This window comes from Bos javanicus, chromosome 6, assembly GCF_032452875.1.
Source record: "Bos javanicus breed banteng chromosome 6, ARS-OSU_banteng_1.0, whole genome shotgun sequence".
Classification (NCBI taxonomy): Eukaryota; Metazoa; Chordata; class Mammalia; order Artiodactyla; family Bovidae; genus Bos; species Bos javanicus.
Window position 1 is genome coordinate 114493373 of NC_083873.1, and position 26414 is coordinate 114519786.

At 58.9% G+C, this 26414-nt stretch overlaps 1 protein-coding gene and 1 non-coding gene across 14 annotated transcripts in view; one reads left to right on the top strand and one right to left on the bottom strand.

Annotated features, from left to right (window-relative positions):
* The window catches only part of ABLIM2 (actin binding LIM protein family member 2), a 170234-nt gene that overhangs the window by 46751 nt on the left and 97069 nt on the right, over positions 1 to 26414 (bottom strand). For 6 of the 13 annotated variants that reach the window (XR_009737171.1, XR_009737165.1, XR_009737163.1 and 3 more), the window contains 7 exons: positions 24566 to 24643; positions 18149 to 18295; positions 15416 to 15448; positions 13677 to 13797; positions 11855 to 11953; positions 5585 to 5686; positions 5024 to 5077 (listed from right to left, as the gene is read on the bottom strand). Coding sequence is in view for 2 of the 13 variants with exons in the window: in XM_061420938.1 (XP_061276922.1) it covers positions 5024 to 5077; positions 5585 to 5686; positions 11855 to 11953; positions 13677 to 13797; positions 15416 to 15448; positions 18149 to 18295; positions 24566 to 24643 (634 nt within the window). In the remaining 11 variants the exon portion in view is untranslated. The remainder of the gene's footprint in view (positions 1 to 5023; positions 5078 to 5584; positions 5687 to 11854; positions 11954 to 13676; positions 13798 to 15415; positions 15449 to 18148; positions 18296 to 24565; positions 24644 to 26414) is intronic. The other 7 variants (XR_009737170.1, XR_009737169.1, XR_009737168.1 and 4 more) reach the window with 3 other exon arrangements.
* Positions 2222 to 2303, top strand: TRNAL-UAA (transfer RNA leucine (anticodon UAA)). Its single transcript has one exon. It is a non-coding gene; the product is annotated as a tRNA-Leu (tRNA).

The window sequence follows — 26414 nt, forward strand, 5'->3', positions numbered from 1 at the left end:
AGGAAGCACCCTGATGGGAGGGGCGATCTGCCCAGAGCCATCCCCTTTCCCCCCATCCCAAAGCCAAAATGCGCCTCCACCCCACTATGAAGGAATCCCAGAGAGACACATGAGATGCGATTAAGTATTAATCACTGTGTCATTTCTGCCTCTTTGCAACCCCAAGGACTGTAGCCCACCAGGCTCCTCTGTCCATGGGATTCTCCAGGCAGGGATACTGGAGTGGGTTGCCATGCCCTCCTGCAGGAAATCTTCCTGACCGAGGGATCAAACCTGGGTCTCCTGCATTGCAGGAGGATTCTTTACCGTCTGAGCCACCCGGGAAATAGTTACAGGCTGTGTGGATGGCTGCTATGGCCTGGTGCGGGTGGGCGGCTCTGGGAGGCAGGAGGGAGCCCCTTGCTGAGAGCAGTGTGGGAGGTGATGAGGCACCCCCCTCCCCCACCCCCTGGGCCGGGGCTCCCACGCAATCTGCCATCTGACAGCCCCCACGCACTGGCTGGTGAAACGGAACATCTGTCCTCGCAGCTGGACAGCTTCCTGGGAAGTCTGGGGGGAGGCATTATGTTTTCCTCTTGAATTCACTTTCAACACTGGGCCAGCTCAGTCCACTGGGAGGAAAGTCTCCGCTCTGTGCCAGGCATCACGTGGCTGCATGCGGAGCTCCTGGGAGCCAAGACCCTGCTCCCCAGAGCAGGAGACAGAGCTGGTGGGGGAGTCCTGTCTGCCTCACAGAGGGCCAACACTGGCTCAACACTGCAGGTGACTCGGGCCGTTCAAAGGACCCAAAAAAGGTCCCCATCACAGCTGGAGGCTTAGCGGGCGGTGGGAGGTCTCCTGTGGACCCCCAGCCTGTGCAACGCCTTCCGCCAGTGGGATGTGGTTCTTTCCCTTCTTTCTTGTTTTCCATTCAGTTCCTTTGCTCCCTTTCTTCTCTTTCTCATTCCTTTTTTAAAAACACGTCATTAAATTGTAACCAAGCAGAGACATAATGAAGGACAGAGGAGCCTGATGTGCTGCAGTCCATGGGGTCGAAAGAGTCAGACACAGCTGAGCGACTGAACGACGAGAGACGGGACTAACGCAGCCCAAGAAAACACCGTTGGTCCCTAATGATGTTCAGTGAGAGCAGCGGGTTCAGGGCTCAGGCAGACCCGGGGCGACTTGGCCGTCAACTGGTCACGATGGCCACTTCATGGCCCTGACCTTAGCTTCCTTGCCTTGGGCTGCAAGGAGATCAAATCCGTCCATCCTAAAGGAAATCAGTCCTGAATATTCATCGGAAGGACTGATGCTGAAGCTGAAGCTCCAATACATTGACCACCTGATGCGAAGAACTGACTCGGAAAAGACCCTGATGCTGGGAAAGATCGAAGGTGGGAGGAGAAGGGGGCAACAGAGGATGAGATGGTTGGATGGCATCACCGACTCGATGGACATGAGTTTGGGTAAACTCCAGGGGTTGGTGGTGGACAGGGAGGCCTGGTGTGCTGCAGTCCATGGGGTCGCAAAGAGTCAGACACAACTTAGGGACTGCATGGCAGCTAACAGGGCTATGTTGAGACAGAACCCCAGCACACGATGCATTTGTGGCAGCTATGCAATCGCTAATCCTGACCCTGATCCTCATCCTCGATGCCCGTGTCCCCCGCCCACCCCTCCCTGAGTCCCCAGGCCCGGCTACTCTCATTCTGTAGGCTCATTTCTCCAAATGCACAAGTGGGATGAAGGCGCCAGAAAAAAGTGTTGCTAAATTAAAAACAACTTTTGATGACTTGGCAATAGAAAGTTAAATAGTAAATACATTAATTAAAATGCATACATTTTTAAAGCTCACTGAAAGTATCATCTTAAACCAATTAAGAGAAGGGCATGTCAACCCACTCCAGTATTGCCTGGAGAATCCCTGTGGACAGAGGTGCCTGGCAACTTCAGTCCATGGGGTTGCAAAGAGTTGGACACGACTGAAGTGACTTGGTGGTTTAGTCGCTAAGTGGAGTCCGACTCTGTGACCCCATGAACTGTAGCCCACCAGGCTCCTCTATTCATGGGATTTCCCAGGCAAGAAACACTGGAGTGGGTTGCCATTCGGCTTCCTAGGTGGCCCTAGTGGTAAAGAACCTGCCTGCCAATGCAGGAGAAGTAAGAGATGCGGGTTCAATCCCTGGATCGGGAAGATCCCCTGGAGGAGGACGGGGCGACTCACTCCAGTATTCTTACCGCTGAGATTGCTGAGTGGTTAAGCGTTGGACTTAAGATCCAATGGACATGTGTCTGCGTGGGTTCAAACCCCACTCCCAGCAGTAGTGACTTAGCAAACTGATTAAATGGCCCAGGGACTCAACGTCACCGCCCGGAGTTTGTTTCTGGCAAGTCGGGAGATTAAACTGACGGCTTCTCCAGCCTGAGGTGTGTCCCTCTCTCCCTTGAGAGATGAGTGGACGGTCGGTTTGCTGCCGAGATGGGGAGAAGGGGCTGCACGTGGACTTGAAACACACACATGCACACATGCGCATGCTCACACACATGCGTGCTACACACATGCACGCCCCCACCCCCGAGGCACTTCCGGCGGATATGGTCCAGCCAGATAGGAAAACCTTATAGAAACAGAACGTCTCAAATGCACCCCATCACACCCATCGTCACCCCCGAGGGTTGTCCGGGGAAAGCTGGACGAGAGGACTCACGGCCCCTGAGAGCGCCTGCCCCTCTCACGGCCCCCTGATAGTCAAGTGGGGGCTGACTGTGTTCCTGTTCATCCCGCCGTGGGGCTGAAGCTCGGCAGAGAGCAGGCGCTCTGTAAGGTCCATTTCATAAAGTAACTAATAAGCCCAAGTTCCAGAACATTAAAAGAGTTTGGGTCATTACTCAGGGTTCAAATAGGAATTCACTTGCCTTTCGATAGAAAAGGTGTAAATATCCCGATTTAAAAAAAATAAAATATGAAGATCACCCCTGGTAAGAACAAAGCAGGACTTCCCTGGCAGTCCAGTGATTAAGACCCTGTGCTTCTGCAGGGGCCATGGGTTCAATCCCTGGTCGGGGAATTTTGACCCACAAGCTGCACGGTGCAGCCAAAAAAAAAAAAAAAATTGGTAAACTGAATCTCTGTGGCACAATTCAGCTAAGAGACTTAGTGTGAGGAGTTCTCTGTCTCGGATCTCGGCCTCATCAGATGCTAGGGAGCAATTTCATAAGCTGATTTACTGCCTAGCCCCCTCCTAGGGGCCGGTCCCTGTGTGTGTGAGTGACGTGTTACCAGCAGATCAGAGGCTGAGTCAGCCAGTTCTCCCCACAGACGAGGACACCTTCAAGGCTGGAGCATGGGCACCCCGACGGAAAAACATCACTGTCTGCCTGCTCCTACCTTCCTGAGCCTCAGCTTCCCCATGGGTGACATGGGGGCTGGTCTGGACGACCTCTGAGGGTCCTGGGGTTCACGAGCCCCGCCCTCTCTGATCCCTCGGGAAGATCTGGGTCCTCTGCTTCTCCGATCAAGGGGCAACAGTAAGAGGCATCACCTCCTGGAAGCCCAGGAGTTCCCAGTCATCTTTCACTTTCTTGGGAAGAGGCAGAAATACACAGAGCACAGGGCCTATTGCAGTCAAGGAGAACATTTATAAAACAGACAGACCATGGGCTTGTCAGTAAGCCACAGCCAGCCAGCCAGCCAGTGCGTGCTCAGTCGTGTCTGACTCTCTGCGACCCCACAGACTGCAGCCCACCAGGCTCCTCTGTCCAGAGGATTTCCCAGGCAAGAATATTGCAGTGGGTTGCCATTTCCTCCTCCAGGGGATTTCCGACCCGGGGATCGAACCTGCATCTCTTGTGTCTCCTGCACTGGCAGATGGATTCTTTACCAACTGCGCCACCTGGGAAGCCCAGTAAGCCACAAAAAAAAACACACCGTCTTTGGCCATGCTGCGTGTCAGGCAGTATCTTAGTTTCCTGACCAGGAATTGAACCCACGCCCCCTGCATTAGAAGCGTGGAGTCTCAACCACTGGACCACCCAGGAAGTCCAGAATGCACACTTTGATAGCTTTCACCCCACAGCACCCTTCCAGTTGTCAGCAGGGGTCGTGGCCATCTTGGGGAGGCCTCTGGGCAAGAACTTTAAACATGGGAGCTCCCCTTCCCGTGTCTCTACGGATTTAATACCAAGCCCGCATCACGACAGTTTAGAATGCAATTTCACGTTCATTACCCAACCCAGGTCCCCGCAACCAGACTGTCCAGAAGGCAGGATGGAGGATAGGTCCTGTTTTGCAGACTAGGAAACAGAGGCTCAGGATGGTGAAGCAACACACCCCAAATCATCAGAAATTCTCTGATGAAACAGAGGTGAGACCTGGAGCCTCCTGGCCCCTGAACAGCTGACTCCTGCAGGCTCAGTGGAACGCAGACGGCAGATCACGTCTGGGAGGGAAATCGGAGGCGGGGCCGGGTGGGAGTGGCGCAGTGAGACACCCTCACCAGCAGACATTGCCTGCCCCTATTTGCTGAGGCTTGGAATCCCTTTAACCAAAGGCCAAGTCGTGAATTCTACCATCAGAGATTCTCAAAACACAGGACTTACATTCTCACGGAGGGCTCAAGGACTGATTCTGGTTTGTGCTGTTTTCCAAAGACCAGGCTGGGCCACCTGGGGTCCAGGCACCTCCGTCCCTCACCATCTGGGCTAAAGTCAGGCTGGCTGCTCCCCTCAAAGCAGTGTCCCCGAAGCCACACGCGGGGACCAGCTCGCGGTTACAAGCCCTCATCTGCAGCCCGGCCCTCGAGTCAGCCCTGGGTTCACACGCACACAGAGATGCTTACTCGGACACACCCTCCGCTGCAATTTACGAAGGGGCCTCCAGGGATCCCGCCGGCAAACGCCACATACCTAACGTTCAGGCCGCAGCCCCTGCGGTACCCTCCCCGTCATGTATCAAAGCACAGCAAGAGCAAGCATTCAGAAGCAAAGGCACCGACAGGCATGCAGGGCAAACGCAGCAGCAGAGGACTCCGACTGCATGTACCATGCTGCTTGTAGATGGGGGGTTTCCTATAGATGTTATCTTTGACGCCAGTGTCTGGGAAAGGAGAAAGGGAAAAAAAAGGAGAGAGACAGCAGGGTGAGCAAGCACACCGTGATGATTTCCATTCTCCCGCCATCCGTCAGCAAGCAGCCCGTCACCCAGCGCCCCCAGCAAGGATCGGGGAGCCCAGCAACGGGCGCCCAGGCCCCACACACCTCAGCTGCACTCAGCCCAGATGCCACCCACCGTTGTGAAGGGGGCAGAGGGCCGGAGGGGGCCAGGGCAGGTGTCCAGGGACAACCTGTCTCCAGTCCACTCCCGGAAGGGCAGCTGCGCCTCCCCGGGGTTTGTGGGGCTTCGGGAGAGGCTCAAATACGTGCCGGTTTGGGGATGTGCACACCACCCATCTGTGGATTTTTAAAGCATCTCAGAATTGGGGGGGTGGGGGATGAAGAAGCTTGGGGAACATGCGACTCCCAAGAGGTAACAGCAGACGCCCACCCCGACAGCTCAGGGGTGGCCCGTCTGCCTGGTGGGTGGCCGTGCGTCCTGGGCGCCTACCTGGGACGTGGAAGTGGCGAGGAGCCTGCTGGTAGGTGGAGGGGGGAGGCTTGCTGTCTGAGAGCACGGAGAGGCTGGGGGTGCTCCGGCCACTTTCACTGCCTCCAGATGGAAGAGCGAAGACGGCAGACAGAGGCGGGAGGGGAAAGCAGAGGAGAGCATTTCAAGCGTGAGAGCTTCAGGAGCCCCTGTCTCCCCTGCCTGGTGGGGCCTCTGCGCCCTCTGCCCAGGGGAGGGAGTGTGACCCCCGCTCCACCGACACCTCTAGATGAGGCCCCACGACTCGTTAATCCAACCTTGAGGAACCGCCTTCCATGGCCCCAGGGTGGGGGGCAAGGCCCAGCCTGCTTGCAAGTTCCCAGGATGGCTGGCCGGGCCATCGACGGTGCCCCCCTTTCCCTGGGTGCGGGGTGGGGCATGGCCAGGCGGCTGCCTGAATCTAGAAAATCACAAATTCACCAAGACTAAGCACCCCCACCTCTTCCTAAGTATCCTTGTGTAAAAAGATGCTGAATTCTTGGGAGGATTCACAAATCAGCCATTCACAAGTTGGGGCTGAAGTGCTAGAATTCATCGACATCTGTCTTTTAAAAGCCACGGAGGACAATTTTATCAGCTACGGGAGAAAAAGAGGCAACTGGTGTTCATCAGCTACCGTGTTCCCAAATAAAGCAGTTTTGTTTGTTTTTTTTTGGCCAGATTGAAGGGGAAGAGCCCTCTGATTTTGGCTCCGACTTTTATCCCACCTAGATCTGTCAGTTCAGTTTTTGCGGACAAGGTTGGATTATCAAGTCCCAGACTTCAGACAGCCGTGGTGACCCTCCCCGCCCTGCCCCCACACCTCCTGAAGGGATGGCACACGGCTCGTCTCAGCAGGGCACACAATGGCACAACTCATTCCCCCTTTGAGCTCAGGGAACGTTATGGGACAGCTGGGTGAAAGGAGAGGGACGCCTTGACCTGAAAACACCCCAGACTGGGAGTCACAGGACCCCAAGGCGACACGCGATGAGGCAGCGCGGGCCGGCCTGGAGGTGCGCTAACGGGGGTGGAGCGGCAGACGGGCTTAGGGGGTGCTCTTGCCTTGGGGTGGTATGCTGGGGACCCCGGGGGGCCTGAGGGGCAGGGTGGGCACAGCAGACCACAACCAGATCCCCAGACTGACTGCAGCTTCCAGCAGCTTCCCGCCAGGGCACCAGTTTCACCTGTCAGCATGGACGGAACGTCGGGTAGAGAACTGTACCCCCCGGGGAGGGGATGTGAAGCCCGCTTTTCCCTTAGCATCGCCCTCCAGCACAGCTCACAGCCTTCTGGAGCCTCAGGCTAGGCTGCACTTCCCAGTGGGTAGACGATGCCCACGGGTGTGTGAAGGAAACCGCAGACCTGCCCTGCTGGCCCTGACTCATCACCCCCAGGGCACAGAACATGCGGAAGCCAGGGCTTCACACTCATCTGCTCGAACCCAGAGCAGCTGAGGACGGCCTGACCCTGCTGTGCCAGAGCGTCTTGGCCCAGCCTCCCATGGCTTGTTTCTCTCTGCTCCTCCCCGGTGGGGCAGACGCCAGCACGCCATGGGACCCCATCCTCCCCAGTCCTCAGGGTCGCCGTGCAGCATCCGACTTCACAAGCAAGACTCTTGTGTATGTGTGCATGTGAGTGCATGTGTGTACGTGTGTATGTGTGTGCATGCACGTGTGTGCATGAATGTATGTGCATGTCTCTCTGTGTGCGTGTGTGTGCATGCATGTGTGCATGTGAATGTATGTGTATGTCTGTGTGCATGTGTGTGCGTGCATGCACGTGTGTGTGCATGTCTCTGTGTGTCTGTGTACATGTGTACACATGTGCATGTGTGTGTGTGTGCACACACACGCATGTGTGTCTGAGGAGGACTGTGGCTTTCACTGGGGTCAGGGGGCAGGTCACACCCCCCTCACACCTGCCATCCAGGGCCCTCTTCACTGGCCACCAGACTAGGACCTGACCCAATCTGTCTCTGCTCATCGCTCCTCCTCCCCCAACCCCTGGGGGACCCCCTTTCCAATCCTTCTGCTTGTCCAGACTCCACCTGGGTCGAGGCTCAGGTGCAAAGCCTTTCCAGGGGACACAGCCCAGCCGGCCATTCCCTTCTCGGAACACATGCCCGCCCGCCCAGTCACCGTGCCACAAATCCACAGTGAAGTGCACACTCGCATAGAGCCCACGTGGGGCCTCGAAGAGCACTTTCCCCACGACCGCCTTCTGCAGGGCCCTGGGTGCTGGTGAGACTGAGCCCTGGGCACTGCCCTCCCCGCGGGTCCTGGTGGCCAAAACCCCCACCACCGATGTCACCAGGGGTGGGAGAATGCCAGAGGCAAGCCCAGCCATGCGGCGACACTGAAACAGCACAGAGCTCCTCATGCCCAGACATGTGGCCCCTCCCAGAGGCGGGTCAGCAGGGAGGTCGCTTCCGACCTCTGCTATGGACGGTCCTCAGCGCCCTCAGGGAGCCGTGAGGACCTTGGGGCGTGCCATCCGGAGCCCAGGAAGCCCTGGCCCGTCAACAGCCATCTCCCCTGCCCATTGGAGTCAGTGCTTTGTTGCAGAGCAGTTCCGGGCGACATGGAGGTTTCCTGGGAATCCCACGCAGTTCCATCTTACGTGCAGCCGGCGGGTGGCCACCCTGGTGTCGTCCAGATGCCTTGCTGCACTCAGATTTCAGCCGTTTTCCACTCGCATCCCTTGGGTATCCCAGGACCTGTCCAGGATGCCAGTAGACACGGTCTTCATGCCCCTCCAGGCCCCTTGGGGCTGTAACTGCTTCTCACTGTCTGGGCACCTCATGACCTGGGCAGTTTTGAGAAGTGCTGCGTGGGTGTCTGGCAGACCGCCCCTCAGGGAGGATTTGCCGGGTGTGTTCTCATGACCAGATGGGGTCACGGGTTTGGGGGGAAGAGCCCGGAGGGGAGGCGCCCTCCCCCCATTGTCAGAGGTGCTGCTGTCCACGTGACCCGGCACTGCAACTGACCTTGACCCCATGGCCGAGGTCGTGCTGGCCCAGGATTCTGCACATCTGGCTCCTCTCCGCCCCCAACTCTGCGCTCTGCAGGGAAACTGCCAGGCACAGCCCCCACCTGACGGCAGGGAGGAGGGCACCCCTCCTGAAGGGCAGAGGGTCCCCGTGAATCACTGGGTCTCTTCTGCCGGGACTTGGTCTCTTTTCCCATTGGTTTTACTCGGTCATGCCTGTACATGGCTGTGAACTCACGGACGTTTGTACTTTGCTTTCCGATCCAGCACCATGCCCTTCATTCCGCTGCTCAGCTGTCCACACTCAGCCCTTGGGAATGCCCCAACTTGGCTCTGCGGATCTTCTCAAGGTGATCAGAGGCAAGGCCAGCCCCAGCCCCTACAGGGCTCCCATGGGACACCATGATGCGGGCAGGTTCCACCTGCCTAGCCTGCTGCCTCAGGCCACCTGGGCCGACCACGGCCACCAGGCGGGCGGCCCCAGAAGGGAGTGAGATGAAGAGGTGCTGCCAGGCGCTGCCAGCGGGTGGGCAAGGGGGCTCCGACGAGAGGCCCCACCTCTGCAGCCCCTCCTCTGTCCCTCACACTGTGGGCGGGGGCTCACGGGTCACTTTCCCCTGCCGCCCAGCAGCATGGTTCTGCCAGCATCACCTCTTTTTGCACTCACCTGCTGGTCCCTGTGGCTTGCTCCTTAACAGGTGAGAGGTCAGGGACTCACACTGTCCCGGGAGATACACCAGGGACTGAAATTTATACTCGAGTGCAAATGGCTGCCACGGGCACCTACGCTGCACATGGGCCTTGACAGGAGGGTGGCCCCGGGTGCCAGGACACGGTGGGAAGGTGTGTCTGTGAATGGAAGGGTGAGGTGGGGACGGAGGGGCATGTGACCAGGTCAGGGCAAACGCTGGTCCCTCCTGGGTGAACCCTCCATCTGTAGCATAGTCCAGAGAGAAAATCTCCAGCTGGGCAGCCAAGGAAGCTGAGCTGCTGCAAGGAGCGGCCAGGGAAGGCTTTCCCGGAGTGCAAGTGGACACCAGGCCCCATGACCAGCTGAGAGGAAGGCAGATGGCCCTCGGCACGGCTCGCCACAGAATGCCCACAGGCTGCGATGCACTAGACCGCGTGGCCCTTGGGGAAAAGGAGCAGTCCCACAGCCTGCAGGTGGACACACCTGGTGAGCGAGGGCCTGCCTCTGGGCCCAGCCCAGTGAGCTGTCCCTGTGCCTCAGTCACCCCAGGGGTAGTCTGGGAAGGGGCTGGGGCTCCTGAGGTCACGGGCAGCCCTGAAAGTCAGCAGCAGGCAGACCCGGGGGTGCCAGGCATCCCCCACCTCCTGCACGAGACAGGAGGGTTGGGGCTTTGCCCAATTCCTGCACAAAGAGAATTAGGGAAAGAGCAGACAGAAGGGAAGCAGGGTGGCCCACCGTGGAGCCAGTGCCCACCTGGAGCAGACCGCAGGGCACCAAGCCCCCTCCCCGACCTGAGGGGTGCCCTTGGAGGGGCTGTGATAGTTTCTGAGCCATGTTTTGGTGGAGAGTGGAAGGGCAGTCCCCGGGGCCGCCTGGGCGGATGTGGACAAAGCTGTTTCCCAGGCGGTCAGCCCAGCTCCCAGGGTGGGGCAGCTTGCCCAGCCTCGCCTCTGGGCTGTACCTCTGCCAAGGACCCAAAGCAGGGCCACATCGGGCGGGAGGAAAGCCGTGTGCTCAGCTTTCTGACCTTCGAGACAAGAAGGGGCGCCTGCTTGGGTGACCTGCAGGGACGCGTATAAATGTCAAGCTCCCTCTGGTTTGCAGTGTGTCTTCTGTCCTCTTCTGGGTGAGGCCACAGCCCGGCCACATGACACCCTTGTCTACACGGATGCACGCGAGCCACGCTGTTCTCCTGCTCACAAGATCTGGGGGCTCTGCTCCTTCTCAGAAAAGCCAGGACGTCCAAAAAGTCTGGGAGCTGGGGGGCCAGGTCCACAGGCAGGAGGGGAAGGCACCCCACTGACCAGGGGGCTCTCTTCTCAGTTAGACCAACAGGGTCACTCAGATGGGTGATGACGATGCATGTTAGAACCGTCCAAGTTCCAAGGAGCCGGGATGGGTGACCATCAGTGATGCATTAATCCCGCTGGGCTGGCCTCTCCCAGTCCCTCGGGGTCAGAAGGTTCTCCTGAAACATTCGGCACTCAGCAGTCATGAGGAACGGGGACCCTAACTCACTCCAGGGGAACCAACAGACCACCACTGCTCCTCTTGTGCTCTGGGGGATCTTCTGGGGTGTATCAGTCAGCTAGGGCTGCATAACAAAGCACCTCAGTTGCCCGGCTTGCACAGCAGACATTCATTTCTCCCAGGAACGGAGGCCGGAAGTCCCAGATCAAGGTCTGGCTGGGCTGGGTCTCAGGTGCAGCCTCTCTCATCGGCGGAAGACACTGCTCTGGCCTCACACAGCCTTTCCTCTGAGCACACGCAGACAGACTGTTCTGCTCCAAAAAGGCCACCCACCCCATCGGATTAGGGCCCCACCTTTATGACTTCACACAACCCTAATAATCTCCTGCTGCTGCTGCTGTTGCTGCTGCTGCTGCTAAGTCACTTCAGTTGTGTCCAACTCCGTGTGACCCCATAGATGGCAGCCTACCAGGCCTCCCCGTCCCTGGGATTCTCCAGGCAAGAACACTGGAGTGGGTTGCCATTTCTTTCTCCATATAATCTCCTAAAGACACTTTTTCCAAACACAGGCTCACAGGGGCTTAGGACATCAACAAATGACTCTGAGGGCACAATTCAGTCCATAACACAGGAACTGGCCCTTTTCCTGGACTGATTCACATACAGGTGCCTGGGCAGGGGTGGGGCAGATGGGCAGGTCTGCGCCCTGGGAGGAGCTGCAGCCACGTGGGGTGCCTGGCCACCATGAACTGAAGCCACGGACACCTCCTGATAACTGTGGCGAGCAGTCCCCCACGCCTGCCGAGCCGAGGGGGAAATAACATGGGGTGACTTAGGTAAAGGCTCTGGAGCCAGCCCAAGGTGGGCGTTGGGTAGGTCCTAGAACCCTCTCCCCGCCTTGCCGCTCGCTTTTCTGACACGACAAGCTGCCTCCTGGGAACACGGACACACCAACAGAGCTGAACACACAAGACACACAGCAGGGAGCACAGGCGTGAGACAGGGGCTCGGGGAAGCCATGCGGCAGCAGGCACAGGACGGCAAGACACGGACGCTCTGCGGGCGGCCTGGGGCACAGCCCGCAGCCTCGCGCGCCTTACCTCGGAAGTACGGGATGTAATGATGTCTGAACACGGAAGAAGGGCTTGGGTGTTGGGACAGGGACAGGCAGCTACTGGTACCGACGCTCGCAGTACCAGCTGCGGGTGACAGAGAGCAAGTCAGAGTCAGCCCTCCCGGCCACACGGCCACAGAAGAGCCCCAGGCCCCACTCTGCCGTCTCGACCCAAGAACACACCTTTCTGAGGCACCTCGAGGGGGTGGGCCGCCAAGCACACTCGGGGCGCCTCTGCTCCGGGCTCAGAGGGAGGAAGGCCTGCCTGCTGCGGTCAGGGTGCCCAGGCTGGGTGGGAGCAGCTGGCTCCCTGGGTCCTGCCCACTGCCGCATGAAGGGGTTTTCTTGGGATCCGGGACCCAGGCAGAGGGCGGTTAGCCGGACTGGGGAGGGGTCAGTCACTGGATAGGCACCAGGCCTCGCCCAGGAGTCAGGCCTTGACCGTGGGGTGGCCATCCGGCCAAGCACCTGCTGGCCAGCCCAGGTGACCCAAATACAGTGGCCAGGGGTCAGCAGAGGGGTCCTCAGAGAGGCTGACGGCCCTTCTCCCTGACCTACTCACCTGCCTGGTCAGTCACCCACTCATTCCCTCACTCACTTGCTAATTCACTCTCTCACTCACCCACCCACCCACTCACTTACTCATCTACTCATTCATTCACCCACTCATTCATTCATTCACTCACTCATTCATTCATTCACCCACTCTTTCATTCACTCACCTACTCATTCATTCCCTGAGTCAGTCATCATTCACTCACTCACTCATTCATTCACCCATTCATTCATTCACTCATCCATTCATTCACTCATCCATTCATTCCTTCACCCACTCTTTCATTCACTCACCTACTCATTCATTCCCTGAGTCAGTCATCATTCATTCACTCACTCACTCATTCATTCACTCACTCACTCATCTGTCCATTCATTTATCCACTCATTTGTTCATTCACCCACTCTCTCACTCATTCACCTACTCATTCATTCACCGAGTCCATCACTCATCTCTCACCACTCACTCACTCACCAACTTTCCAAACTTTTATTGAGCAGGATGTACCAGGCACATGGCAGGGAGGTAATGAAAATAACTTTGCCAATGAATGGAGCTTTGATTTTTCCACAAGCACTGCGAAACTCAAGAGCTGAGTTCATGGAGGTGAGAATGGAGCCGTGCAACAGCTGGCCGAGGAGGAGATGCTTGGAAAAATCCCTCAAAAAAGCAGCCTCTGCGTGGAGTCCCTGTGACTCTGACACACAGAAGCAGCTCAGAGTTTTAAAAGGGAAGGGAAAGCAATACACAGCTGGGTGCCAGGCAGGGGATGAGGCCGGGGCCAGGGAGAGAGGACCCTCCTCAGGCTTCTCCCCACGGCTGTCTTTGGGGCCACTGACCCAGAAACAGGTGAAGCGTCCATGCGTATGCTGATACCAGCTTCTGTCTGTTGATTTTGCCTTCATAGTGCAAACCTTCCTAGAATTCCGTGAGCTCGGAGCTCAGTGACTCCTGCACTCTGTGTGGTTTTACCTTCCTGACACTAACACATAAGCTGGGTTCTACATGCTCAGCACGGCCTCGTGCGTTTCCCAGGATGGCTCCTCTAACCAACAGGGAAACCCACCGCCTCTGCACATCACCTCCCCACCCAGACCGTGGAGGGCCTTTTGTTTCTGCCACTAAAAGCACAGCTCTCCATCTCCCAGCCCGTCCTTTCTCCAGCTGTGCAAAGTACAAGACAGACTCCTCAAAGCAACAAGAAGCACAGGTTCAGGGGGGTAAAAGGAGCTGTGGGGGTGGGGGCAAGTACCTGGACGGCTATAGTGCTGGGGCGACCGCGAGGTCGGGGTGTAACGGCCGAGGCTGACCGACCCGGTGGAGCTGGGGCTGGAGGTCCGGCATTGCTTGTAGGAGCGGTCGTCCTGCTCCCCCTGGGAGGAAGACAGCCCGGTGAACGCTGAGCCAGGAGCACCACCCGCCCCGTCCCACCCTTCCGCCCTCCGAGCGCTAGCCGCGTGCCTGACCCAGGAGGCTGACTCGACGTGGACCTGGGATGGAGTCCCACACCTGCACCCGCCAGGACCCTTCTGGAGAGCCGGGCGGGGAGCTGGCCTTGGTGCTGACGCTCCCTTCGGCCTGACATCCTTTAGCAGCTATCAGGTGCTGGAGGGCGGGATGGTACCCATCCCTTCACAGCACCTCCTTGTGGCTGGGCTCCGAGCGTGGGTAAAGGCACCTGGCTCCCCCCACTTCCTTCAGTCCCCCTCTTGCCCAACCCTCGGCCCCCAAGGGTCCTCAGGAGACACTCAGACCCACGGAGATTCTGTAACCAGCCTCGACAGGGGCTCCCCAGGTGTGGGAGGTGAGAAGCCCCCGAACCCCGGGCCCAGAAGCTCAGTTGAGCCAGACGCACAGTCACCGACAGCACAGACTCCACTCAAGCAGGACGGGCCGCTCTCTCGAGCGCTCAGAGCGGGTGGCGTGAGATGGCATGGCACGCGGGCGGGGGGTGGAGAAGACCGCCGGCCCACCGCAACTCGGCACCCTGGCCAGAGTCACGATGCGGCCTGGCATCCTGCCGTGGGTGGACCCTGCTGCTTTGCCCACCAGGCAGGCATGGGGATGAGCACTGGGAGGGTCTGGGTCTGGCACTCACGGCTCCCATGCCCTTCCCAGCTTACCTCCTGCCTCCCAGGGCTCCTCTTCAGCCAAACCCACACGAGCCACTGTCCCTAAACCTTGCCTGCATGCCCACCTCCACGCTCCGCTCAGGCTGCCCTCATGCTGGGAGTGCACTTGTCAGGGCCTCCCTGCTCCCTGTGCTTAACACTGACTTCCTGGCCTGGCCCGCCACCCCCTTGGAGATGGGCACTCTGTCTCCTCTGGGGCTGCCGCAGTCCGGCTGTCTTGTCTCCATCCCCGGGCATTCTCTGCACAGCCCCACTGACCAGCTTACATTTTACAGGCATCTCGTTGCCTCACCTGCCCTGTCCCTGGGGCTCGCAACCACACACGGGCGTAGCCACTCAGGGCTGGCTGCCCACACACAGCATTTGCTGTCACCTTCCTGTACCCAGGATCTGACCTATGGAGTCTGATTGGCAGCCATCTATGTCATAGATCAATTTTGAGAAACAGACATAAAGTGCGGGCCGCTAACTATAAACGCTATTTTATACAAACTCTTTCAGCACATCCACCCTCAAGGCCCCAAGGACAGTCCCACAATCCCGCTCAGAGGCGGATGAGGTGGCCCCTGCTACCCCGGCCCCTGGACCTGTTCTTCCTCTAAAGGAAGCCGTGGACCAGACCGCAGAACGCCTGTGTCCCAGGGGTCCGCAGCGCCGGACTGGCAGATGCACGGGGAAGCATGCGGATGAGACACCATTATAAAAATAACCACCCCAGCCTCAGAGGGCCACGGCCCGACGCCAGGGCCAGAGGCCACAGCCAAGGGCCTGGGGACCCTCCTAGGGGAGCCTCGGGTGGTCATCTTTATAATCTAGGCAGCGGAGCAATGAGCAGATGGGCGGGCTGGGGGGCAGTTACCTCGGGCGGTGTTGGCGAGAGCAGCTGAGGGGACTGTGGACACAACACAGGGGACCCTGTTAGGCCCGGCACCAGAGGGTCACGCGGGGAGGGCCCCACACCCCGGCCCAGGTACATCCACCCAGGGACCCTCCTCCCGAAAGGAAGGGACTCCTCCCTACGAGATCCCACATGGGTTCCAAAGACTTCTCTTTAGAGACATATAGTCAGTGGCCCCCGAGAAAGAGGCCCCCAGGACGGAGCTCTGTGCGGATGAGCGTGGACCTGTCTCCTGGCTGGCCCGCCCCGCCCTGCCACCCTCCCGTGAAGACACGTTTCAGTAGGAGGACTGTTGGTCAGAGCATCGGGGGTCACCACCCCGTGAGCCCACAGGTGGTCTTCAGAAAAGATAAAGGGGCCTGGAGAAAGGAAGGGTGATTCGGAGCCTCGGGGTCTGGGGAGAGGACCAGAGTGAGGGGCTGGATGCCATCGGGGCCCCGGGGCGCGGTCGCCAGCCAGGCACCTCCCGTTAGAACAAGTGCACCTTCCACCGTCTGTATATGGGTCTGTATTTCGGTCATCCACCACCTATACACGGGCTCAGGGACGCAGCAAGTAGCAGAAGGGGCTATAGAAACTGAGCTTCCAGGCAGGAAAGCTCACCTATCTCCCCCACACCTGGACAGGTAGGAAGATGTTGTGGAGAGTTTCCGAGGAGGAGCCTCGAGTGACTGGGGGCTATTTTTTGTACCATCCCCGCCCTTAGAATGGGAAGGGGGAACGTGTATCCCAATCTGCCCATTTCACAGACGGGGAGACTGAGGCTCAGAGAGGCTGGCAGAGCTCTGTGCTTCTGGCCCACTGCTCTTCCCCCTGTGAGCTTTCCGCCCTGGGATGAGGGGCTATAAGGCCACAGGTCTAGAGAAGCAGGCGAAACTGTCCAGCCCTGGGCCATGTCTGCCCAGCTCAGTGCCCCAACCCCCGTTCTGGGGCTTCCCAGGCCCCCCTTCATCATCTACTCACAGAAAGGGCCCCTCAGAGCCCCCCTCTGAGCAGGCCCCCCAGCTGGGGCGTGGTGGGATCTGCAGAGATGAGAGGTCCCCGGAGATGGAGGAGGGACGGGACCTCAGCACCTCGCTCTGGGCAATGGTAGAAGCCGGCACGGAGGCGGCGGTGACCAGAGTCAGCTCCCCGGGCCCGCGGCCAGCGCTGCCCCGAGCCCCACAGTCCTGTTAGCCACCCAGGCCCATGCCCAGCTCTGCCCCGAACCCCACCCGGGCCCGCGCCCAGCTCTGCCCTGAGCCCCAAGGTCCTGTCGGCCCCCTGGGCCCACGGCCAGCCCTGCCCCAAGCCCCCAAGCCCCACGGTCCTGGGGCCCCCCGGGCCCACGCCCAGCTCTGCCCTGAGCCCCACCTGGGCCTGCGCCCAGCTCTGCCCTGAGCCCCACGGTCCTGTCAGCCCCCCGGGCCCACGCCCAGCTCTGCCCTGAGCCCCACCTGGGCCCGCGCCCAGCTCTGCCCGAAGCCCCACAGTCCTGTCGGCCCCCTGGGCCCATGGTCAGCTCTGCCCCGAGCCCCACCTGGGCCTGCGCCCAGCTCTGCCCTGAGCCCCACGGTCCTGTCAGCCCCCCAGGCCCATGCCTAGCTCTGCCCTGAGCCCCACCCGGGCCCATGACCAGCTCTGCCCCGAGCCCCCGAGCCCCACGGTCCTGTCGGCCCCCCAGGTCCACGGCCCAGCTCTGCGCCGAGCCCCATGGTCCTGTCGGCCCCCCGGGCCCACAGCCAGCTCTGCGCCGAGCCCCACGGTCCTGTCGGCCCCCCAGGCCCACGCCCCAGCTCTGCTCTGAGCCCCACGGTCCTGGGGCCAGCACGTCCCCCTCAGTCTCCTCTTTCCAGAGCGCTGCGCCATGGGAGGTGGGCAGTGCCAAGCCCGGGGTCAGGGCAGAGTGAGGGTGGGTCTGAGCGTGGGTGGCAACTGTGGCCGCAGTGACCATGGCAGGGGTGGCCCTGGCCAGCTGCTGTGGCGTGACCAGTGAGTGTGCCCCTGGAGGACCCCACCCCGCCCTTATATCCCACAGCAGTGCCTGCCAAGCTGGGCTTGCCCGCGTGACCCCCATTGAGCCTGGAGACCCCAGAGCCTTGGCTACACCTTGGGGGACTCAGTTACGGCTGGGGCTGAGCTCTGCCCCTCGAGGGGCTGCCTGGGCCAGACCACTGCATGTGACCAGCCCATGGACACAGCCGGCAACTGACAAAACGCTCCTCCCCTCCAACCCTGCCCCCAGGGTCACACCCGAATCTCAAAAAGCCAAACCAGCATCAAGTTCCAGGTTAAATGGAGAGGTGCAGCTGTGAGCCGGGAGGCCCCGACAAGGGCACCGCCCGAGGGACAGAAGGGAGGGGTCAACTGCGGTCCCACCAGGGCTCAGACCAGCTCGAGGCGCTCACAGGACGGGGAAGCGTGTGAGCAGGGAGCGAGGCTAGGAGAGCTGGATGAGGGAACACGGTCCATTCCCCGGGCCTGAGCATCAGCCCAACTGAAGACAAGAACGAGACGCTCACTTTGCCCCGGCACTTTCCTGATCGCCCTCGAGCTTCCTGCTCCCTGCCCCTTGCTCCAAGGGGGTCCTGCATCCAGACTCATGGGCAGTTTGGGGCCAGAGCACTCTGGGGACTCTCTAAAGAGGAGGCGCAGGTTGTCTGAGGGGGTAAAGGAGGCTGAGGCCGCCCAGGCGACCGCTGAGGGGCCCCGTACCTCACTGTAGCTCTGCCTGTCCCCCACCGAGTGGCTGATGTAGGGCGAGTAGGAGATCATGTCAGGGCGGTCGATGTTGTAGATGGCCTTGCTCTTAGGGAGGGCGGCCAGGTCTCTGTAGTCCAGGATCTCATTGCCCAGCTTGGCCTGAGAGAGGGCAGGGGGTGCCAGGAGGGCTGGTCAGACCCACACCCAGGGCCGCCTCGCCCGGCAGGCGTGGGAGGAAGCGAGTCTGAGTGAAGCGGGAGGAGGGGCAAAGGCAAGGGGGCGGGGAAGCCTCCCGGTCCTGAAGACAGTGAGAACTCAGCTGCGGTCTAAACACACGCTCACACAGTGAGAACTCAGCTGCGGTCTAAACACGCTCACACAGTGAGAACTCAGCTGCGGTCTAAACACACACTCACACAGTGAGAACCCAGCCTGCGGTCTAAACACACACTCACACAGTGAGAACTCAGCTGCGGTCTAAACACACACTCACACAGTGAGAACTCAGCTGCGGTCTAAACACACACTCACACAGTGAGAACCCAGCCTGCGGTCTAAACACACACTCACACAGTGAGAACTCAGCTGCGGTCTAAACACACACTCACACAGTGAGAACCCAGCCTGCGGTCTAAACACACGCTCACACAGTGAGAACTCAGCCTGCGGTCTAAACACACGCTCACAGAGCTACGCTTGCATAACCACAGACACACATGTGCACAAACAAACACACGTGTGAGGGCACAGCAAACACACCTATACACACATACATGCATGCATGCAGATCCACACTTGGGTGCAAACACACAAACACAGACATGCACATACACGCATGCAGTGCGTGTGGGCACAGGAAACCCATCGCTCGGTCATGTGCAGCTCTTTGCTGCCCAGTCCATGGGACTCTCTAGGCCAGAACACTGGAGTGGGTAGCCGTTCCCTTCCCCAGGGGATCTTCCCGGCCCAGGGGTCCAACCGGGGTCTCCCGCATTGCAGGTGGATTCTTTACCAGCTGAGCTATCGGCGAACATGTACACATGCATACAAACGCACGCATGGACGCGTGCTCACAAACTCCTGCATGTAATAGACTTGTACGCATGCAAACACAGATACACATGTGCTCACATAAAACACGGACACAGAGGACACACACACGTGCATTTGAATACCTGCTTGATGTATGTGCACATGTATGCACAGATGCAAACATCCAGCACACACACGCAGGCCTGCACACATTATACACGTGTGCACAGAGAATGTGTCCGCCCACAACTGTGGAGGGGGACGCTGACACACCCACAGCTCCACCCACTCACACTCACCAGCACAACCCTCAGGCACCCACACACTCGCACACAACCGCACCCACCCAAAGCAGTACTCATGAGCACACCTCCACACCCAGCCACTCGTACACATGCTCAGGGCTTTGCAGCACTCCCTACACACAGCCAATGGGCTGGCAGGTGACAGTCAGTGGGCGTGTGACCTCACAGAGGTCACCACAGAGGCGCTCGCTCACGGCGACAAGCCTGGAACCACCGCATCTGCTCAGGTGAGGTCCACAGGGCGGCTCGCTGTCCTATGACTGGGCTCCGTCTGCCCCACTGCCCACCAGCCCCTCCTCCTGGCTCTGGGGGCTGCCGGGGGGGGGGGGGCGTGACCAGAGCTGCCTGGGAGCTGCGCACCAGGAGGCTTGGCTCTCCCAGTAGGGCTGTGGTTCACACCCAAACACCAGTCTCAGCCCCGGTGTTCCCGTGGCACACCCCCAACAAGTGCGCATGGAATGTTTACAGCTTGCGATCCCCACGGAAGAAGGGATGTGCGGCCCCAGCCTGCTCCCAGCACCGCCTGGTCCCCCATGGAGTGGACGCCCAGGCTCCCGTCCTGCCTGGAGCGGACACGCCAGTCACCTCTTTCCCCCGTGTCCCCTCTGAGGGTTAGTCTCAGGCTGGCCTTGCCAGTCATGGGCAGAGTTGGCCAGTCGGGCTGCCCCCATTAGCTCAACTTGACCCCCCAAACCTCTCGAGAACCCTCATCTTGACCTCGGCCTCCGTTGGGGACCCCCGGCCTGGCCAACGCAGCCTCTGCCCACGTCTCTGCCCCCCTCCCAGCCCCAGGCAGCTCTGGTCAAGGTCCTCACTGCCTGAGTCCAGATCTAACCTCTGCCTCTGGGTGGGGGTGGCCATGGGGAGAGCCGTCCTGCCAGCAATTCTTCCAACAAACTCCAACAGCAGCATGAGCTCTGTGCTCCACCCCAGGCATCAGTGGGCCAAGCCCACGAAGGGGGGCACGCACAGGACCTCCACTTCACAGGGGAAGAAGCAGAGCCCAGAGAGGTCAGGTAACGTGCCCAGAGTCCCACAGCCAGGGAACAGAAGCAGGCTGTCTGCGTGCAGAGCCGCGCTCGCACGACAGCTCTCCTCTCTGCCAGGGCCACGTGTCTCGAGCTCCAGCTGCCCCCTTCGCCCTCCGGCTCACATCCTCCGGCAGCCCCCTCCAGGGACAGGTGACACAGCCCTCACTGCCATCTCCAGACTCGATGTTTGGAGCCGGATGTCTCTACTCTGTGTGCCGTGTGGTCTCTCCTCTTCGTGCCCTCTGTGAGCCAGGCTCAGCCCCCACGCCCCAGCGTTCCCGCACCCTCCCAGGTCTGGCAGCTCCAGCCCACCTCCTCCAGGAAGCCTTCCTTGACCACCCAACTCCTAGGCTCCCGGGAGGCATTGGGTACCACGTGCCGTGTGTGACGTAGGTTGAGAGAGTGAACACCCGACGTCTCAGACGCTGGCGATTTCCTTCGGAACCCTGGGCGGTGCTCGGAAGACCTGAGTTCAAACCCTGAAGTGTGCTATTTGTCATGACAATGACCCCGATCAGCACTTCTGAGCTTCTCCTCTCTGTGTTCTGGAGAAATTGGAGCTGAGGCCCCTGGAGGTCCAGCCCTTGTGTATCTGCTCACTGGAGCCCCTCACTCCCTGGCCCAGGAAACTAGCCACACCCAACTCCTTACCGTTTCCCCACGTCCAGAGCCCGAGGGCTCAGCACACGTAGGTTCCTCTCTCCAACACGCCTTCCCCAGACCTCTTTGCCCGGCTCATGCTCTGGTCCTTCCAGAATCAGCAGAGGCCTCCTCCTCCAGGAAGGCTTTCCTGCTCTCTCTCCCATCTGGGTTGGATGTTTTCCTCTTTTGAGTTAAGGTGCTGATCTTTGTTGGTGCATCAATGTCCCCTCCCTGCAAGGCTAGCGGCTTGTGGAGCTAGGACTCTGCTTCACCATGGAGCCCCTCCCCCTAACTCCATGATTGACATGACATGGTCCTCAGGGCAAGCATGCCGCACTGAACTAAAATCGATCAAGCATTCGCCAAAGCCAGGAGGATTCTCTGGGCCTCCGTCTCCCCCTGAAAATGGGAATGCCAACTGGGCCTCGCCATCTGCTGGATTTCCGAACACCCACACAGCTTGACCTAAAGGGTGACGCTGCCATGGGGCTGGGGGAGGCTGTGCCCACCCACCCTGCCCCCTTTGCCCTGCTATGATCACAGCGCTCAGCTGCCCGCTGGCTTGTTCAGCCCCAAACGCGTGGTCAGCGAGGCCCACCTGGCCCTGGGTCAGCCCGACTGCAGGAATCAGAGAGAGCACTTGACAAGGCCAACTACATCAGCATGAGCCAGCTCAGAAAGAGGCCCCCAACCCCCAACCCCCAGCCAGGTGGCTAAGTGGCCGTGCTCCCGGCTGCTCACATCCACACCACCCAGTGGGGCTCCCAGATCCATTGCCTAGCATCCAGGTCCTGGGTGGGCACCGTGACAACAGGCTATGCCCTCCCATGGCGGAAGGCCACTGGGCTGTGTGTGTCTGCGAGTGTTTTCCCTCCGCTTTCTCCTCCCTACTCTGTATGCAGCACGTGTGTGTGCTAAGTCACTCAGTTGTGTCCAACTCTCTGCGACCCTGTGGGCTGTAGCCCACCAAGCTCCTCTGTCCATGGGATTCTCCGGGCGAGAATACTGGACTGGGTGGCCATGCCCTCCTCCAGGGGGATCTTCCTGATCCAGAAATCAAACCCACATCTCTTACATCTCCTGAACTGGCAGATGGATTCTTTACTACTAATGCCGCCTGGGAAGCCCCTAGGATGTGACCGTATATGATGTTACAACGGTAATATAATCCTGCCAATAATACAATCTAATGATGCGCTTGTACACTATGCCAACTCAATGCTTTATCGGCATGGTGAAGAAAGGTTACAAAACAATATAGCCCACGTGACTTCATTTTGTTAAAAAGAAAGAGATAAAATACACGCGCACGGAGAAAAAGAGACCGAAAGTGTGTACTTCGATACATTAACAGTGGGCTACTCTGGCTGGGAGGATTATAAATGGTATTCATTTTTGTCTCTATACCAATCACTATTTTTTCCTAATAAGTGTGGGTTACCTTTGTAATAAAGAAAAAGGCAGTGAAAAGATTACTTTTTAAAAACCCACAATTTATTGAGCTTCCCTGGTAGCTCAGTTGGTAAAGAATCTGCCTGCAATGCAGGTGACTCGGGTTTAATCCCTGGGTCGGGAAGATCCCCTGGAGAAGGAAATGGCAACCCACTCCAGTATTCTTGCCTGGAGAATCCCACGGACAGAGGAGCCTGGCGGGCTACAGTCCACGGGGTCACAAAGAGTCGGACAGGACTGAGCAACTGAACGGAAACGAGCAGTTACCAACAGCAGCTGCCGTCTGTGGACAGGACCACACTTGTGTGCCATGAACACGATTTCGTTCAAACAGTAACAGTCACTTTTACTGGTCCTGATGACAACAGCATCTGGGGTGGATTGTGTCCTCCTCTTTTCATGGAATCGCTAACCCCCAGCCCTACAGAATATGTATTTGGTGACAGTGACCTTTAAAGGGTGGTTAAAGTGAACCGAGGTCAGCAGGGTGGGGGCCCTCAGCCAGCACCCTGGGGGTCCTCCTGGGACGAGGAGGTCAGGACAGACGTGCACAGAGGGACGACCATGTGAGGACACGTGGAGACGACGGCCGTCCACACGCCCAGGACACAGGCCTTGCAGGGAACAAGCCTCCCGACACCGTGACTCGGACTCCCAGGCTACAGGATGGAGAGAAGATACATCTCTGCGGTTGAGCCCCCCTGGTTTGGGCAGTAGGTACGGCGGCCCCGCAGACAAGCACCAATGTCACAACAGTGACTCCAGTGAGCACTGCCTGGGCCCCTGCTCTGGGCTCAGGGCTGTGCCCAGGGCCTCCCACTCAGGCCCTCCATGGCCCTGGGCAGCAGGTGCTGTGGGCCCCCAGGTACGGGTGAGCTCCCGGAGGCTCAGAGAGGCTAACGCCTTGCCTGAGGGCACACAGCTGGCCTGGTGACATCAGGCTGTCTTTCTGAATCTCCGAGTCTGCAGCTGCCCAGGGTCATCCGGCCATTCGCCCTCCAGACTAGAACCTGGGTTCTTATCATTAGGGCAGGAACGGCCCTGTGTCCAACCAGAGAGAAAGTTCCGGGGGCTGAAAAGAAGTGTCGAGAGAAGGGAATCCGATCTCCGTCATGTTAGAGAAAAACCAGGCTCCGGCAGTGAGTCAGGGGAATGGGAGAGGAGACTCGTGCTGCTCGACCAGCCTGCAGGGGTGAAGCCGGGCCAACCAGCCTGCAGTTCAGGGCTCACCCCGCTTTCCTGTTCCCTCCCCGCAGCACAGGCTCTTTAGATTAGCAAACCAGCAAGTAATTATAACAGTCACCTTCCGTTTCTAAAGCCACCACCCAGAGGTAATTGCTGTCAACAATTAGTTAAAATGTTCTCAATCACGTTTAGACTTGTATGTGCACATACACACAGACACACCCACACACACAACATCCATGCCCATACACACATGCACGCACAGAAGCACGTATGTAGACACACTCATACACATATCCGTCCATACATGTGCACACACACGGGCCTACACACATGCACACACTCAATTACACACAATCACATACGCACACCTACGTGCACACGAATACCCACACACGTAAATGAGAATGGGACCACGTAATACATGTCATCCTTCACACGCTCCTTCACGAGACACATCGGAACTTTCCACACCAACAGGCACAGATCTGCACCGTGACTGCTGAGTGCTGTTTATCCAGGTGAGTCCTGGCTGTGGGATGCAGGCAGGTGTCCGCACCGACACAGCTGTAAACCAGCCGTGAGCACACCTCTCTGCACACCTGACGCCACGTTCCGGGGCAGCCATGGTCACACAACACATCTACGCTGGAGGCCCCGAGTCAGCCTCGGAGCCTGCGCCAATCCCTCCCGCGGCCCCACGCCCCGCGCCCCCTGAGGGTACACTCAGCAAGGACCCTGGGCCCCTGGTCTCCCCTCTCCACAGAGAGAATGCGACTTACATAAATCACGCGGCTCGGAGACCCTGAGGTGCTGGAAGCAGGTACAGAAATGATGCTCTCTGAGGAAGTCCTGGTTTCCTAGGAGACGAGACAGGGAGAGGCTGAAGCAGACTCTGTTGACGCAGAGAACCTTCTGGAGGCAACTACAGCGAGTCGAGCGCCAGCAGAAACGCTGGAGCTCACGAGACCCTTTCTATGGGCAGGTTGAAAAATAAACACGTAGGCTTGGATGAACGACAAGGAAGCTGTAACCGGGAGACACAGCGGGTGACCCTGGCTGCCAGCAAAGGGGCCGTGTGCTCCCAGGGCCGGATGGACTCACTCTGCGACCACGAAGCTTCCACGTCGCTGAAATGATCTTTTTATTTGGAGGGTGAGAGCAAGCAATGATGCGTTTTCAGGGGTTCTGCGTGCCCCGCCAGCAAAGGCAGGATCGAGGCGTTCGGAGAGTGGATTCTTTGCGTCGATTCTGGGGGACGCGCTGCAGCACCTCCAGCCCTGCCTCTGTGGTCCGACGGGGCGGCCGTCCCGTCTGGGACCTGTTCCTCGGGTGCCCACTGCAACTGGGGACCATCCCCCCAACCCTCCTCGCTCATCTCTGACCATAATGTCCGCATCCCCGCGGTGACAGACCCCCCAACCGTCTGTCTCCTCTGCTCTGTTGGATCAGGTCCTCCACCACCATGACGCCCCTGCTTTCCTCCAGCTCCTGCCCCCGTCTCTGCACCCAAGTCCATCCCCGCCTGCTGGGCATGACCTGGCAGCTCCTGGACCCTCTCCTGGTCTAGCCCTCTCCCCGGCCAGGACCTCCCAGTCACCTAACTTTCCAGGCCTCCCACTCGCCTCATCTGAATGAAACCCATCTCCACGAAGGGGCTCCTGCTTCCCGCCCCCCACTCGCAGCTCCTCCTGTTCTGTTTTTCTTATTTGGCCCGGCCACAGGGTTTGGTGCCTCCTGCAGTGGAAGTGTGGAGTCCTAACCACAGGACTGCCAGGGAGGCCCAACTCCTCTCTCGTTTGCTAAGCAGGCCCCTTCTCCCCTCACCCCTGAAATTCTGTCCAGCCCGTCACAGTGGTCCACACCTCCCGCTAGGAGCCTGGGAGGGGCCGTATCATGAACTGAACTGCCCCCTCCAAAGCTCACAGGTTGAAGCCCACACCCCAGGACCCCAGAATGTGCTTGGAGGCAGGATGTTTGAAGAGGTAGTTAGGTTTAAATGGAGTCTTAAGGACAGGCCTGGATCTGACTCTCTTCCTTATGAGAAGAGGAGACTAGGGCACAGACGGGCGACGTGTGAGGCACAGGGAGGAGACGGCCGTCCACACGCCCAGAGGTGAGGCCGCGTGAGGAGCCAAGTCTGCCGGCGGGCCCTGGAGCTGCAGCCTCCAGAGCTGAGAGAGGACAGTTCCGTTTGTTGTTTAAGCACATTTGGTGCGGCTAACACCTGGAGAAGACTCTTGAGAGTCCCTTGGACTGCAAGGAGATCCAACCAGTCCATCCTAAAGATCAGTCCTGAATATTCATTGGAAGGACTGATGCTGAAGCTGAAACTCCAATACTTTGGCCACCTGATGCGAAGAGACGACTCATTGGAAAAGACCCTGATGCTGAGAAAGATTGAGGGCAGGAGGAGAAGGGGATGACAGAGGATGAGATGGTTGGATGGCATCACAGACTTGATGGACATGAGTTTGAGCAAGCTCTGGGCACTAGGGAAAGACAGGGAAGCCTGGTGTGCTGCCGTCCACGGGGTTGAAAAGACTCGGACACGAGTGAACAACAACAAAAACGCCTGCCATGGAGCGCCCCCTTCTCCCCTCGGGGAGATGACCCAAGCGCCTCCTACAC